Below are 14,794 nucleotides of genomic sequence, written 5' to 3'. Positions count from 1 at the left end.
CACGCTCATCGTGGGTTCTTTTGACGGCATCGGCATAGTTGGTGTGTTGACTGGAGCTCAGGCCTTGGTGATTCAGGGCACCCGGTTCAATATTCACAAGTTTTCTTTAATGGACTTGACTGCTTGAGCAGTTTCTGAGATGATTCCACTAGATGTTTCCAATTTCTTTTTACAGTCATTCAATTGCAACAGGGTTTCACGAAGCAAACATTCCAGGGTACTCTTTTTAGCTTTTGATGTGAAATTCGATAATTCATTTGGTCATTTGGGGCAGCGGCGAGGAGTTCGCTAATTGTGGGGTAATAGTCTGTACTAGAAGTTAAGCGGTTACGGTATTCAGTCATTTTTATAGAGGTATAAAACCTGAGCCTGTGGCACCTACTAGAGGAGACCTTCGGCTGGTTATTTAAAAATCGCCAAACCAGCAAGTACCCTGTGGCACCTACTAGAGGAGACCTGCGGATACTTACTTAGAAGGTGCAGTTACAGTGTTTATAGAGACACTCGAACACCTGAGCGTTGTTTTCAATCGCTGCACTTTTATCGTACAGCACCTTGTTCTTCAGTATTGATTGAATGCCTCGGCGACCTTCGGCACTCGGGTGGTAACCGTCGTTACCCAAATGGTCCTCGCAGTAGATTTTTTCAGAAACTCCCCAATACTTCCAGCAACTTGACTGAGCAAACTTTCGAATTTCAGCGTTCACGGTGGAGGTGCGGGTGTCTCCGCGATGAGGAATACCAAGTACAAATACTGAACTCGCGAGGTCACACAAGGAATCGGCAAGAAGAGCTAGTTCTTTGGCTATGTCTAAAGCTGGTAATGTTGATGGTGTCCGTCGGTCGTAAGCGTCGTTGCCACCAACGAAAAGTACAATAGTTTTGTATTGGTTCTTTCGAGGATAGAAATTAGCTGTAACTTTTCCAATACGGGTTCCGGGGATAGATAAAATACTGAATTTGGCAAATTGCAGATCTTTTGCTTGAGAATCAGCTATCAAAAGGTTGTTAGAAGAAGTATCCTTGATGGTGTGATATCTTCTCACAGTAGTCATAGGGGATAACCACGGCTATCCCAGTAAATCAATATTTATCTGAAACTATTTATCTATTTAATCTTTCGAGACCCAGGAATCTTTCGAAGCCCACTACAGAGGTAAATCCCCTATGACTACAAACACAAATGAAAATACTAACTTTCAATGCCAGAAGCCTACTAGAAATAAAAGGGCGCTATTCATTCTCTAACTGCGTAAAAACTGAAAATGACTTGAACATTCTATGCATAACTGAAACATGGTTAACTCATGACGTACCTGATGAAAGCCTCTTTCTAAAAGAATATGCGATTCACAGGAAAGATAGACTCACAGACAATCATAAATCGAAGCATGAAGGGGTTCTCATAGCTGTCAAGAACTTACCGCATGAAAGGGTGATCCTGGGCAATAATAATCTTGACGAGTACGTTGCTATCAAAGTTACCCCAAAAGATGTCCCAATGATAATTTGCTGCATTTACAACCCCCCTAAGCAAAGTAAACACAGATGGCCTGTCCAAAAAATGATAAACCTCATAAAAGACCTGAAAATAATTGCTGAAGAAGAAAATTGTGAATCAATAATCGTAACAGGAGACATAAATTTCGAACACACTTGTTGGAAAACCTTAAGCTCCCAAAAGGAATATGAAATCCAAATTCTTGAAAAATTATCACATCTCAATTTCCAGGAAGTCTTAAATCAAAAAACACAAAACCAGCTAGATGTGTTACTAACCAATAACCCAAACATTGTCATCACGAAGACCAGGAACAATGAATTCAATAAGAGTTTTAAATCTGACCACGACGCTTTTATAACTACCCTACAAATTGAGAAAACGACAACGATTGACATGAAACATAAAAAATACGCATTTAACAAAGTTGACTGGAAAGACCTGAACTCATACATAGAGAAAAACCCATTTAATCCCTACTGCTACAGCAGCTTAGATCAATTAGTAATTCAATGGTACAAATGGCTAGACAAAGTTCTTAGCGAAAATGTCCCAAAAACAACAACCCACAGATCAAACTTAGCTCCTTGGGTAAGCAAAGATTCGTCCCACCTTATTAAAATAATATCAACCTTAAAACGAAAAGCATCAAAGAAATCCACCTTGGCAAGATTAATAAAACTGAAGAAAATGGAAAAACGATTAAGAAATTCCTTGAATGAGGACCAAGCAGAATTCGAAATTAAAGTCTTTCAAGGTAGACGTTTTTCGAATCTTCAAAAAAATCTCAAGTCAAGTCATAAAATTAGTAGATACCCGGAAACAATGAAGTACAAGGATGCACAAACTAATGAAGATAAGAAAAAGTGTGCGTTTTTCAGTGAATTCTTTTCTAAAGTTTTCCTTAAAACCAATCAAATCAAGAAAAACTTTTTCGATAAACATCAGCACAATAAAATTGAAATAGACGAGAGTAAGATCAAAGAAATCCTGTCAAAACTTCAAACAAACAAAGCCTGCGGCCCAGACAGGATAGGAAACACGGTACTAAAAAATCTGCCAGCCTTGTCTAAATCCCTTTTTCTGATTTTCAAAACTGCCTTGAACAAAGGCTTTTTTCCATCCTACTGGAAAATCAGTGAAGTTGTACCAATATTTAAGGATGAGAATCGGGCACTGATTGAACAATACCGCCCTATTAGTCTCTTATGTAGCGTCTCAAAGGTATTAGAAAAACTAATTTTCGACGAACTATATGAAATTGTCAAGACAAAGCTAGAAGAATCACAACACGGATTTAGAATGCATAGATCAGTAGTAACCCAGATGTTGCTTTTCCTAGACCTGTTGTATAATGAATTCGACGAAAAAGAGAACGAAATTTTTGTACTTTACCTTGACTTCAAAAAAGCGTTCGATACAGTTCCTCACGATCTTCTGATTAACAATGTGGAGAACCTGGGTGTAGGGGGAAATTTCTTGAAGATTGTAGCCAGTTACCTATCAAATAGAAAACAATACGTGAAAGTAAATGACTCGGAATCTGAAACTCTACCAGTAACCAGTGGTGTCCCCCAAGGATCTCTCCTAGGTCCCCTACTTTTCATAATATATATAAACGATCTTCCACAACAAACATCAAAATGCTCTGCGTTCGGATACGCAGATGATTTCAAACTTGTATCAACAAATCCAGCAAGTATACAAAGTGACCTGGAAAAAATCGAAAAATGGTGCCATAACAACAAAATGCAACTCAATGAAAGCAAATGTCACATCCTGCCGATTAAAGTAAACGAAAAAAAACTGGCACTCCTTTATACTTAACTCTAAAACTCTCTCAAATAAAAGCGAGCAAAAAGATCTAGGTATAATTATCGCTACTAAGTTATCATGGAAAGCGAATATAAAGAAACGTTGTAGCAAAGCCTGGAAAGCGTTTTATTTCTTAAAACGAAACATATCAAACCTTGCATCGCAAACAACAAAACTCAATGCATATGTCGGCTACGTTATACCAGTCATAAGTTATGCCTCACAAGCATGGTTCGCGAATAAGACCGAAAGCAAAGACATCGAGCGCATTCAAAGAAAAGCAACGTCGTGGATAATCAGTAACTGGGAAATTAGTTACAAGCAAAAACTGAGCACACTGAAGTTGCTGCCATTGTCATATTACTTTGAATTGCATGATCTATCAACGGTCATTTTCTGAAAGTGTTAACGTTACAAGTGGAGTTCCGCAGGGATCTCTTCTGGCATCCCTCTTCTTTTTAATCTACGTCAACGATTTACCAGAAAGTTGCAGAGCTGTTATTCCTCTCCTTTGTGCCGACGACGCTAAATTCATATCAGTTAATAAGTCCAGTCTCGTTTGTCAGATCAATCTTACTAGGGTGATGAAATGGAGTGAACAACATAAACTCCCCTTAAACGTCAAAAAATGCTCTCATATCTCAATGTCTAATTCCATGCATCACTTTAAATTTTCTGGAACCTGGATCGAAAAAGTACACGTACAGAAGGATTTAGGAGTTTATGTAACAAGTGATCTTAAGTGGGACATCCACATAAAAAAGTCCGCGAACAAAGCGCTCGGAGTTCTTTTCATGATAAAAAGAAGCTCACCACACCTAACTCCGTCAATTAAATTAAACTTGTACAAATCTATGGTATTGCCCGTTTTATTATACGGAAGTGTTTGTTGGTTTTCTAATGTAACAAACACAAAAGTACTTGAAAGTGTTCAGAAAAAGAGTTTGAAATGGATCAACAGCACGAGCAATAACAATTATAGAGAACTACTTTATTGCAGTCGTATCTTACCGCTCTCTTTATATCTACAATTACAGTATTTACTTTTTCTTTCTAAAATTCTTACGGGTCATTTCAACTTCAATATTGATCAATTTGTCTGCTTGAGGACCACCACACGTTCATTACGGAGTGAAAACTAACTGAAATTCGAACATTCAAAACCACGCCTTGAAATTTGTCAGCAAAGCTTCTTCTTTAGAACTTGTGCTCTTGTGAATAGACTTCCACACAGCTTACAATTCGCAAATGCATTGGGTTTGAAAGGTCGACTACTCAATTATCTGTGGCATCATTTTGAAACGAGTTACAACGAACTAGTCAGCGATACGTGGAAAATTTAACAGCAACCATGGACAAAGAACCGGGACACAGTCCCCGCGCCCGACGACACCGAAGGGCCAAATCCCTACTACTACTACTACTACTACTACTACTACTACTACTACTACTACTACTACTACTACTACTACTACTATTAATGCTCATCTCACTGCTTAAAGGATCTTACAATATAAAAATACCCCTTAAAACAAACAATAATGAAGGGTTGTTAAGCACACGTCAAAACGAGCTAATAACAATTAATAAAACAAGAACAAGGAAGGCTGATGAAAACCTCTGGAAAAGAACCAGTTATTTACTAAATATAATACGAAAAGTAGGGAACATCGATCTCGATCAAATTGATAAGAAATATTTAACAAAAATATACTGGAACTACTTCCAAAGTTATTCGGAAGTCAACTTATGTTCCTGGGCTTTCAACTGCAGCTGTGGACATTGTAACCCGGTGCAGAAGCTCAGCTCAGTCGTTATATGAAGGGTGCAAACCCATGTGGAAAGACACACAGAAGCCTAAACTCTCTCTCTCTCTCTCATTGGACGATACTGGAAGAGCTGGCCAACATCTCCACGTTCCATAGAAACAGACGGTTCCGAAAACATTTGTATGAAGACTACTTTCGGGCATTCAGAGCACAAAACCATGCAACAGACGTCCATTTGCCCTATTTTATGCCAACGGGTTACACCAGCTGATGTGCTGCAGTACCGGAGGTTGTTACAGTCAAGATGATTCAAGTACATGTGTCAATAAGGACTGCAACAATCCGATCTTTGGGAAGTTTCACCTGGAAGGCCATGCAACCTCGAATTGAACGAGGAAGTACCTGGAATTGAACGAGGAAGTCTCTACCATAGCTCTATGGATCTCACTCTTATTGATTGATGCATGTTTTATGTTATAAATATCTGTACACGTGCGTTTATTAATGTTTCATCGCTTAATCCTGTTTTAAGATATGTTCTTTTAATACTGTCTATATAAAGACGTAATTCAATTTCTCTCTCTCTCTCTCTCTCTCTCTCTCTCTCTCTCTGCCCTATGTATCTTTCTAAAGTCAAATTTATGATTTGATCTAATATTTTAGCGAGTATTGACCTTTTTTGGAGTATTAACCTTTTTTTAAATTTAAACTCTTTCTTGTATTTTTATTAGGTATCATGCTCAATCAATAAAAAGTACGGCTCCTGTAGTAGATCATCTTTTCAGAACAATGGAGTAACAGTGAACTGGTATTTAAGATAGTTTGAACCAATCATTGCTAAGTTACTCAGAGGATTGAGTACCATGGTCAACAAAGTCACTGTGATTGGCAGCGGCAACTGGTAAGTGTTATTGGAGTATTCTTATCTACCTGCTTGTTATTGATTTATGGTTGGGGGGGGGGGGGGGGGGGTTAATTAGAACTTATAATTTTGGAACGATTTTTGATAAATAATACAATTCAGTTTTGGGATCTTTTGCGTTTGTGCTCCCCACAGCTTAGTGGGTGCATTTTATTTGCACCACCAAACGTACGTGCGATACATAATGAGTTACCGTGTATTGATAGGTACTCTGTAACTGGGGAGCAAATAGGATGCACCGATCAAAAAGTATATCATTATGGGGGGCACAAACGGAAAAGATCCAGTTTTGTTTTTTTGCTAGATTTTGGGGTCTTTCCCATTATAACCCCCATGAAATTATAGCCCCCCTTATAGTATATTTACTTATGGGGGGGGGGGGGGGGGTTTGCTATAGGTTATCTGACCACTAAGCTGGGGGGTGGGGGGCTATAATGGGAAATACCCTGATTTTGTTGCTACAGTTTTTCGGCTTCTTCCGTTCAATTTGACGATTTGGATGCCTGCATTTTATTAACGAGAAGTCAGGGTCCTTGACACTGCTGAATTGACTATGAATCCTGTTTCAGGGGATCAGTTGTAGCACGTATAGTGGGAGTCAACTGTGCCGAGAAAGCATCTCAATTTGAACGCCAGGTTAATATGTGGGTATTTGAGGAAAATATCAAGGTTGATGACACAGAATACAAACTGACAGAGTATATCAACACACATCATGAAAACGTGAAGTATCTTCCAGGCTTCAAATTACCCGATAATGTTGTAAGTAATATTCTTTCTCTCTTGCCTTAGTTGGAACGATGACGAATGGTCGTTCCTCATTTTTGTTTAGGTAGCTGTTCCAGACGTAAGAGAAGCTGTTGCTGGCTCAAATATGCTGATTTTTGTACTTCCTCATCAATTTGTTAAACGAACTTGCGAAACAATCAAAGAAATTGTACGGAAAGATGCCTTTGCCATTTCGCTTTGTAAGGTATAGCACCATTATCTCTAAATTTCTGGGCAGCGCGAAATCTTTGATGCTTCAATGAGTTTTGTTATAGCTGCGAAGCCGTTTATTGCGATGTTCTTGGGTTTTTACAATTCAAAGAATTTGAATTGTATTAGGGCGCTGTCCTTTTTTTTAAGATCTGTTCCGAAACAGGAAATGGAGCGAAAAAGCGAGTGCTCTTGCGGGGTAAAATTTTATCGCTCTAATTTTAAAGTAGAGTGAGAAAACGGTGTTTGAACAGAAGTTCGCTTTCTCGCTAGTGGTTTTTTGTTCACATGCGCAATTTCATTTTGATTATTACTGTTTTTTCGATTTGTTAGATCAGATGTTTCCGAATGATTTTCCCAATCCATTCATAGTTCACGCAGTAATGCTGAGTCATATTTTCTAAATGACTTTTTTCTCTCAATAACCTCATTTCTCATTCTCTCTCTAGTAAAGGTTTTAAGTTGATTTGCGTGGATAGATTTTGATCATCCGTGACTTACCTCATTCAATAAAATGACTTTTACACTTTAAAACTCAAGTTTAATTCGAATTAGCTTAAGGTCAAAGGAACTCAAAAGTTCAATATAAGTCACTAATAAAAGGCTTCTGCGGAGTGAATTTTAGCAAGCTTTATTAATTTATCGCTGAAGCTTGCTGAAGCTTGCTATTTAAAGCTTCTGCGGAGTTAATTTTTAACAAGTTTTATTAATTTATCGCGGAATGTTTTTTAGCTAGCTTTTTGATCCGCATCGATTTTCAATGTTGATCTATCTGTTTCTCTATTATACGGCACGCAAGTCTATTGTTTCGCAGCTATTCCGGCATTCTGCTGGCTATTATGGCTACAACGTTGCAAGCTGAGCGGAGATTAATTGCGGTGCTGTTGGTTTTTTTGGTTCGTCGTCTGACGCTCATTTTCGTTTTACTTTTGTTCACGCAGCAAAGATGAAAGTCATATTTTCTGAATGACTTTTTCCTCTCACTGACAGCATTTGCGCGGGTGACGTCATTTCCTATTCTCTCTCTAGCAAAGGTTTTACGTTCATTTGCGTGATTACATATTGATCATACGTGACTTACCTCACTCTATAAAATGACTTTAAAACTTAAGTTTAATTTGAATTTGTTTAAGGTCAAAGGAACTCATATGTGCAGTTAAAGTCCCTAATAAGAGGCTTCTGCGGAATGAATTTTAACAAGCTTTATTAATTTATCGCTGAATCTTTTTGAGCGGCCTCGATTTTCAATTTAGATCTGTACCTGTTTCTATCCTTATTATAGGGCACGCAAGTCATTTCTTTCGCAGCTATTCCGACATTCTGCCGGCATGGCTACAAAGTTGCAAGCTGAGCGGAGATATATTGCGGTGCTATTGGTTTTTTTGGTTCGTCGTCTGACGCTCTTTTTCGTTTTGTTCTCGCAGCAGAGCTGAAAGTCATATTTTCTGAATAACTTTTTTACTCTCACTGACAGCATTTGCGCGGGTGACGGCATTTCCTATTCCCTCTCTAGCAAAGGTTTTACGTTCATTTGCGTGATTACATATTGATCATACGTGACTTACCTCACTCTATAAAATGACTTTAGCACTTTAAAACTAACTCAAGTTTAATTTGTATTAGTGCAAGGTTAAAGTAACTCATTTGTGCAGTAAAGGTCCCTAATAGAAGGCTTCTGCGGAATGAATTTTAACAAGCTTTCTTAATTTATCGCTGAATCTTTACTAGCTTTTTGAGCGGCCTCGATTTTCAATTTAGATCTGTACCTGTTTCTATCTCTATTATAGGGACGCAAGTCATTTCTTTCGCAGCTATTCCGGCGTTCTGCCGGCTATTATGGCTACAAAATTGCAAGCTGAGCGGAGATATATTGCGGTGCTGTTGGTTTTTTTTGGTTCGTCGTCTGACGCTCTTTTTCGTTTTACATTTGTTTACGCAGCAAAGCTGAGTCATATTTTCTGAATGACTTTTTCCTCTCACTGACAGCATTTGCGCGGGTGACGTCATTTCCTATTCTCTCTCTAGCAAAGGTTTTACGTTCATTTGCGTGATTACATATTGATCATACGTGACTTACCTCACTCTGTAAAATGACTTTAGCACTTTAAAACTAACTCTAGTTTAATTTGTATTAGTGCAAGGTCAATGTAACTCATATGTGCAGTAAAGGTCCCGAATAAAAGGCTTCTGCGGAGTGAATTTTAACAAGCTTTATTAATTTATCGCGGAATGTTTTTTACCTAGCTTTTTGAGCCGCATCGATTTTCAGTTTTGATCTATCTGTTTCTATCTCTATTATACGGCACGCAAGTCTATTGTTGCGCAGCTATTCCGGCATTCTGCTGTCTATTATGGCTACAAAGTTGCACGCTGAGCGGAGATATGTTGCGGTGCTGTTGGTTTTTTTTAGTTCGTCGTCTGACGCTCTTTTTCGTTTTACATTTGTTCACGCAGGAAAGCTGAAAGTAATATTTTCTGAATGACTTTTTCCTCTCAGTGACAGCATTTGCGCGGGTGACGGCATTTCCTATTCTCTCTCTCTCTCTCTCTAGCAAAGGTTTTACGTTCATTTGCGTGATTAGACATTGATCATACGTGACTTACCTCACTCTATAAAATGACTTTAGCACTTTAAAACTAACTCTAGTTTAATTTGTTTTAGTGCAAGACCAAAGTAACTCATATGTGCAGTAAAGGTCCCTAATAAAAAGCTTCTGCGGAGTTAATTTTTAACAAGCTTTATTAATTTATCGCGGAATGTTTTTTACCTAGCTTTTTGAGCCGCATCGATTTTCAGTTTTGATCTATCTGTTTCTATCTCTATTATACGGCACGCAAGTCTATTGTTGCGCAGCTATTCCGGCATTCTGCTGTCTATTATGGCTACAAAGTTGCACGCTGAGCGGAGATATGTTGCGGTGCTGTTGGTTTTTTTTAGTTCGTCGTCTGACGCTCTTTTTCGTTTTACATTTGTTCACGCAGGAAAGCTGAAAGTAATATTTTCTGAATGACTTTTTCCTCTCAGTGACAGCATTTGCGCGGGTGACGGCATTTCCTATTCTCTCTCTCTCTCTCTCTAGCAAAGGTTTTACGTTCATTTGCGTGATTAGACATTGATCATACGTGACTTACCTCACTCTATAAAATGACTTTAGCACTTTAAAACTAACTCTAGTTTAATTTGTTTTAGTGCAAGACCAAAGTAACTCATATGTGCAGTAAAGGTCCCTAATAAAAAGCTTCTGCGGAGTTAATTTTTAACAAGTTTTATTAATTTATCGCGGAAGGTTTTTTACCTAGCTTTTTGAGCCGCATCGATTTTCAATTTTGATCTATCTGTTTCTATCTCTATTATACGGCACGCAAGTCTCTTGTTGCGCAGCTATTCCGGCATTCTGCTGGCTATTATGGCTACAAATTTGCTAGCTGAGCGGCGAAATTTTGCGGTGCTGTTGGTTTTTTTTGGTTCGTCGTCTGACGCTCCTTTGCGTTTTACATTTGTTCGCAAAGCAATCCTGAAAGTCTAAATTTTCCGATTGACTTCATCCTTCACCCCAACAGCATTTCTGCGCGTGACGTCATTTCTCATTCTCTCTCTAGCAAAGATTTTAAGTTCATTTGTGTGATTAGATTTTGATCCTACGTGACTTACCGCACTCAATAAAATGACTTTTGCACTTCAATGGTCGCTGGAACAATCGAGAACTAGCAGTTATTTTGATTACCTACTTAGACAGCCTCAACATGTAGCACATTGAACGAACATGTAGAATTGCGGACTTGTAAAGCCAATAAATTCGTTCACAAAATTAAAAGAAACACATCATATCTCCTGACGGTTGCTACAAACTTAAATCTGTTCAAGAGTACGCTTCTTGCAATCTTAATACATGGATCTAACTTAATCTATGGATTTTCCTTTAAAGTTTGACATGCGACTCAAATCTCAAGAAAGTTTCGAAATGGATCATACCGAGCGTTAATTATTGCGAACAACTAAGATCCCTGAACCTAATACCTCTCAATTATTACGTTGTACTAACAGATCTTCTCTAGCTATCGAAATTGGTGTACAATTATTATGCGTTCAACATCAGCGAGCATGTAATTATTGTGTTCCATAACATTTTGTCTCTGCGAAAAATGTCGGCTCTCAAATGAAATAAACTTAACAAACTTAGACTAGTATGATTTATCTGTAGATATCGAAGAGAATAATCGGAACAATATTGTGTAGAGATGTTTTTACCAACAGGAAAATCATAACATCCAATCAGCTTGTTGAACATAACAACTTTCAGCTCGACAAGCTTCATTGCAAGAATCTTCATAACTAGCAGACAATCACGGTATCCATAAGAAGTAATTATACATAAGAGTTGACGTGTCGCCACAGAGTTGACGGACTACCGTTTTATGTGAGGGGCTTCCTTTTAATTGACCTTTATTTAAACTTTCTTGTGTTTTTTATTAGGTATCACAATCAATAAAAAGTATAATATACATTGCGAACGAGCGGCTCTTGTAGTATAATATCATCTTCAGAACAAAGGAGTAACTTTGAGCTGGTATTTAAGACAGTTTGAACCACTCTTTGCTGAGTTACTCAGAGGATTGAGTACCAGGATCAGCAAAGTCACTTTGATTGGTAGTGGCAACTGGTGAGTTTTCTTATCTACCCTCTTGTTATTCATTTATGGTGTGAGGGGGGGTTAATTAGATCTTATGATTTTGGAACGGTTTATGATTAACAATACCGTTCAGTTTTGGGATCTTTTCAGTTTGTGCCCCCAAGCTTAGTGGGTGCTTATTATTTGCGCCCCCAAACGTACGTGCGATATTTTTACATAATGGGGTACCGTGTATTGATAAATTCTCTGTAGCCGGGGGGGGGGGCAAATAAGATGCACCGACCCGAAAGCATGTCATTATGGGAGGTACAAACGGAAAAGATCCCAGTTTTGTTTCGCTTCTTCCGTCCAGTTGACGATGATTTTGATGCCCGAGTTTTGTTAACGAGAAGTCAGTGTCACTGACGCTGCTCGTTTGGTTACTGTCGCGAGAAAACATCTCAATTTGAACGCCAGGTTAGTGTGTGATTATTTGAGGAAGAAGTTAAGGTTGATGACACCGAATACAAACTGACAGAGGAGGCTTCAAATTACCCGATAATGTTGTAAGTAACCTTCTTTCTGCCTTGTCTTGGTTGGAACGGTGCCAAATGGTTTTCCCTCCCTGTTGTTTAGCTAGCTGTTGAAGACGTACGAGAAGCGGTTGCTGGCTCAAAAATGCTGGTTTTTGAACTACTCTAATTGTTGTGATAAAATTTTTAATTAGCGAAATCGTTTGCTGTTTATTAAGTAGCATTTCAGTTAACTATTCTCGACGAGTAAGATAAGAGCTGGATAGCCCTTTAGTTTTAGGGGTTTTACGGATCCGATTTATGGTTCAGTGAGATTCAAGACAAAGCTGAGGCAGCTCACCCTAGATTTTTCTAAGTTCTTTGCGGAGTTATAGGCCTGTTTTATTTTATGACCTGTAATCTGGGTCTGTGCCGTGGTGGTTCCCAACCGATTTTGTTGGCGAGAACGAATGTACAAAGCATAATTATTTTCATCCTACGATTGAAAAACTTATTTGTAGTGATGGCATTGTAGCTTTAGTTGGTAAATTGAAGAAAGATTGTATTTTACAGGAATGCGTAAGTCGGCTTCGGCAAAACAGAGATAAATGTTATGATATTTTCTACCACGGTCGATGAGATCCGCGGCAGTGTTGAAACTTTAACCCAGTGGAACGTGATTAATCCAGTATGGTGAAGAAAACTTTATCTGAGATTGAGTTTAATAATGCGAATAGACTGTTTTCTTTTACAACATTCCCGATAGTGCTCTTGAATACTACATTCAATCCAAGCGGCCAGATAACAACGCAGCTCAGCAGTCGTCAAACATAATATCTGCCCCTGTGAAAAGTTTTTCGATGTTGGAAGGGTTGGTAAGATTGACTCTTCGAGCATTTCCCAGTCTCGCCCTATTGAGATCACTTTGCGGAACGAATTTGATCGTAGGGTAGTACAATCTCAAAAGTACTCGTCAGTTTATCAAACCAAATTTTATATGCAAATAAACTGTTCTCGAGAAGAAGTTATAGAAAAGATATACGTATTCTGAAACTGAATTTTTTTTTACTAAGGAGATCAGAATAATGGAGGAGCATGAATGTACTGTATCGCATCTTCGAGCCTTACATATTCCTACTGACAATGGTAATTAACTATCTACAACTCCCACCTTTACTATTCTTTTCTTGAATTGTCGTAGCATATCTGATTTTGAAAAACACACAGTTGGTAATTTTCTGCATCAGTAACCATGTTGATGTTGCTTTTCTGACCAAGACTTGGCTTGACTACTCTATAGATGACAGCATTTTATCTCTATTCAACTTTTTTTTTCTCGGATGGGCAGATCTTTTATTAGTTTTCTGATTTTTTCAGCTAGAGCAAGTTTGTTCATGACTTAAATTTTTGCTTCTTTTGTTTCGAACATTCACCTCTGTTTTTGATTTTTGACTTCTGTTTTCAAACATTGGACTTTAACAGTAACTTGTTTGGAATTGAATAGTAATTAGGAACTGCTTCCAGGCTTCAAACTACTCTAATTGTTGTGATAAAATTTTTTAATTAGCGAAATCGTTTGCTGTTTATTAAGTAGCATTTCAGTTAACTATTCTCGACGAGTCAGATAAGAGCTGGATAGCCTTTGAGTTTTAGGGATTTTACGGATCCGATTTATGGTTCAGTGAGATTCAAGACAAAGCTGAGGCAGCTCACCCTAGATTTTTCTAAGTTCTTTGCGGGGTTATAGGCCTGTTTTAATTTATGACCTGTAATCTGGGTCTGCCGTGGTGGTTCCCAACCGATTTTGTTGGCGAGAACGAATGTACAAAGCATAATTATTTTCATCCTACGATTGAAAAACTTATTTGTAGTGATGGCATTGTAGCTTTAGTTGGTAAATTGAAGAAAGATTGTATTTTACAGGAATGCGTAAGTCGGCTTCGGCAAAACAGAGATAAATGTTATGATATTTTCTACCACGGTCGATGAGATCCGCGGCAGTGTTGAAACTTTAACCCAGTGGAACGTGATTAATTCAGTATGGTGAAGAAAACTTTATCTGAGATTGAGTTTAATAATGCGAATAGACTGTTTTCTTTTACAACATTCCCGATAGTGCTCTTGAATACTACATTCAATCCAAGCGGCCAGATAACAACGCAGCTCAGCAGTCGTCAAACATAATATCTGCCCCTGTGAAAAGTTTTTCGATGTTGGAAGGGTTGGTAAGATGGACTCTTCGAGCATTTCCCAGTCTCGCCCTATTGAGATCACTTTGCGGAACGAATTTGATCGTAGGGTAGTACAATCTCAAAAGTACTCGTCAGTTTATCAAACCAAATTTTATATGGAAATAAACTGTTCTCGAGAAGAAGTTATAGAAAAGATATACGTATTCTGAAACTGAATTTTTTTTACTAAGGAGATCAGAATAATGGAGGAGCATGAATGTACTGTATCGCATCTTCGAGCCTTACATATTCCTACTGACAATGGTAATTAACTATCTACAACTGCCACCTTTACTATTCTTTTCTTGAATTGTCGTAGCATATCTGATTTTGAAAAACACACACAGTTGGTAATTTTCGGCATCAGTAACCATGTTGATGTTGCTTTTCTGACCAAGACTTGGCTTGACTACTCTATAGATGACAGCATTTTATCTCTATGCAACTTTTTTTTCT

General features: G+C 38.2%; 1 protein-coding gene across 3 annotated transcripts in view; it reads left to right on the top strand.

Moving 5' to 3' along the window:
* LOC142358622 (glycerol-3-phosphate dehydrogenase 1-like protein) overlaps positions 1–14,794 on the top strand; it is a 457,482-nt gene that overhangs the window by 413,133 nt on the left and 29,555 nt on the right. The window contains exons 2-4 of one of the 3 annotated variants that reach the window (XM_075410072.1): positions 5,871–5,986; positions 6,577–6,769; positions 6,840–6,980. In XM_075410072.1, the coding sequence (XP_075266187.1) occupies positions 5,949–5,986; positions 6,577–6,769; positions 6,840–6,980 (372 nt within the window). In that variant the 5' untranslated portion in view covers positions 5,871–5,948. Of the gene's footprint in view, positions 1–5,817; positions 5,987–6,576; positions 6,770–6,839; positions 6,981–14,794 lie in introns of those variants that run through there. The other 2 variants (XM_075410074.1, XM_075410075.1) reach the window with 2 other exon arrangements.

Source organism: Convolutriloba macropyga, chromosome 2 (genome assembly GCF_964194025.1).
Source record: "Convolutriloba macropyga chromosome 2, txConMacr16.3, whole genome shotgun sequence".
NCBI classification, from domain to species: domain Eukaryota; kingdom Metazoa; phylum Xenacoelomorpha; order Acoela; family Convolutidae; genus Convolutriloba; species Convolutriloba macropyga.
Note: the sequence above shows the minus strand (reverse complement) of the source record. Positions and strands in the feature narration are given on the sequence as shown.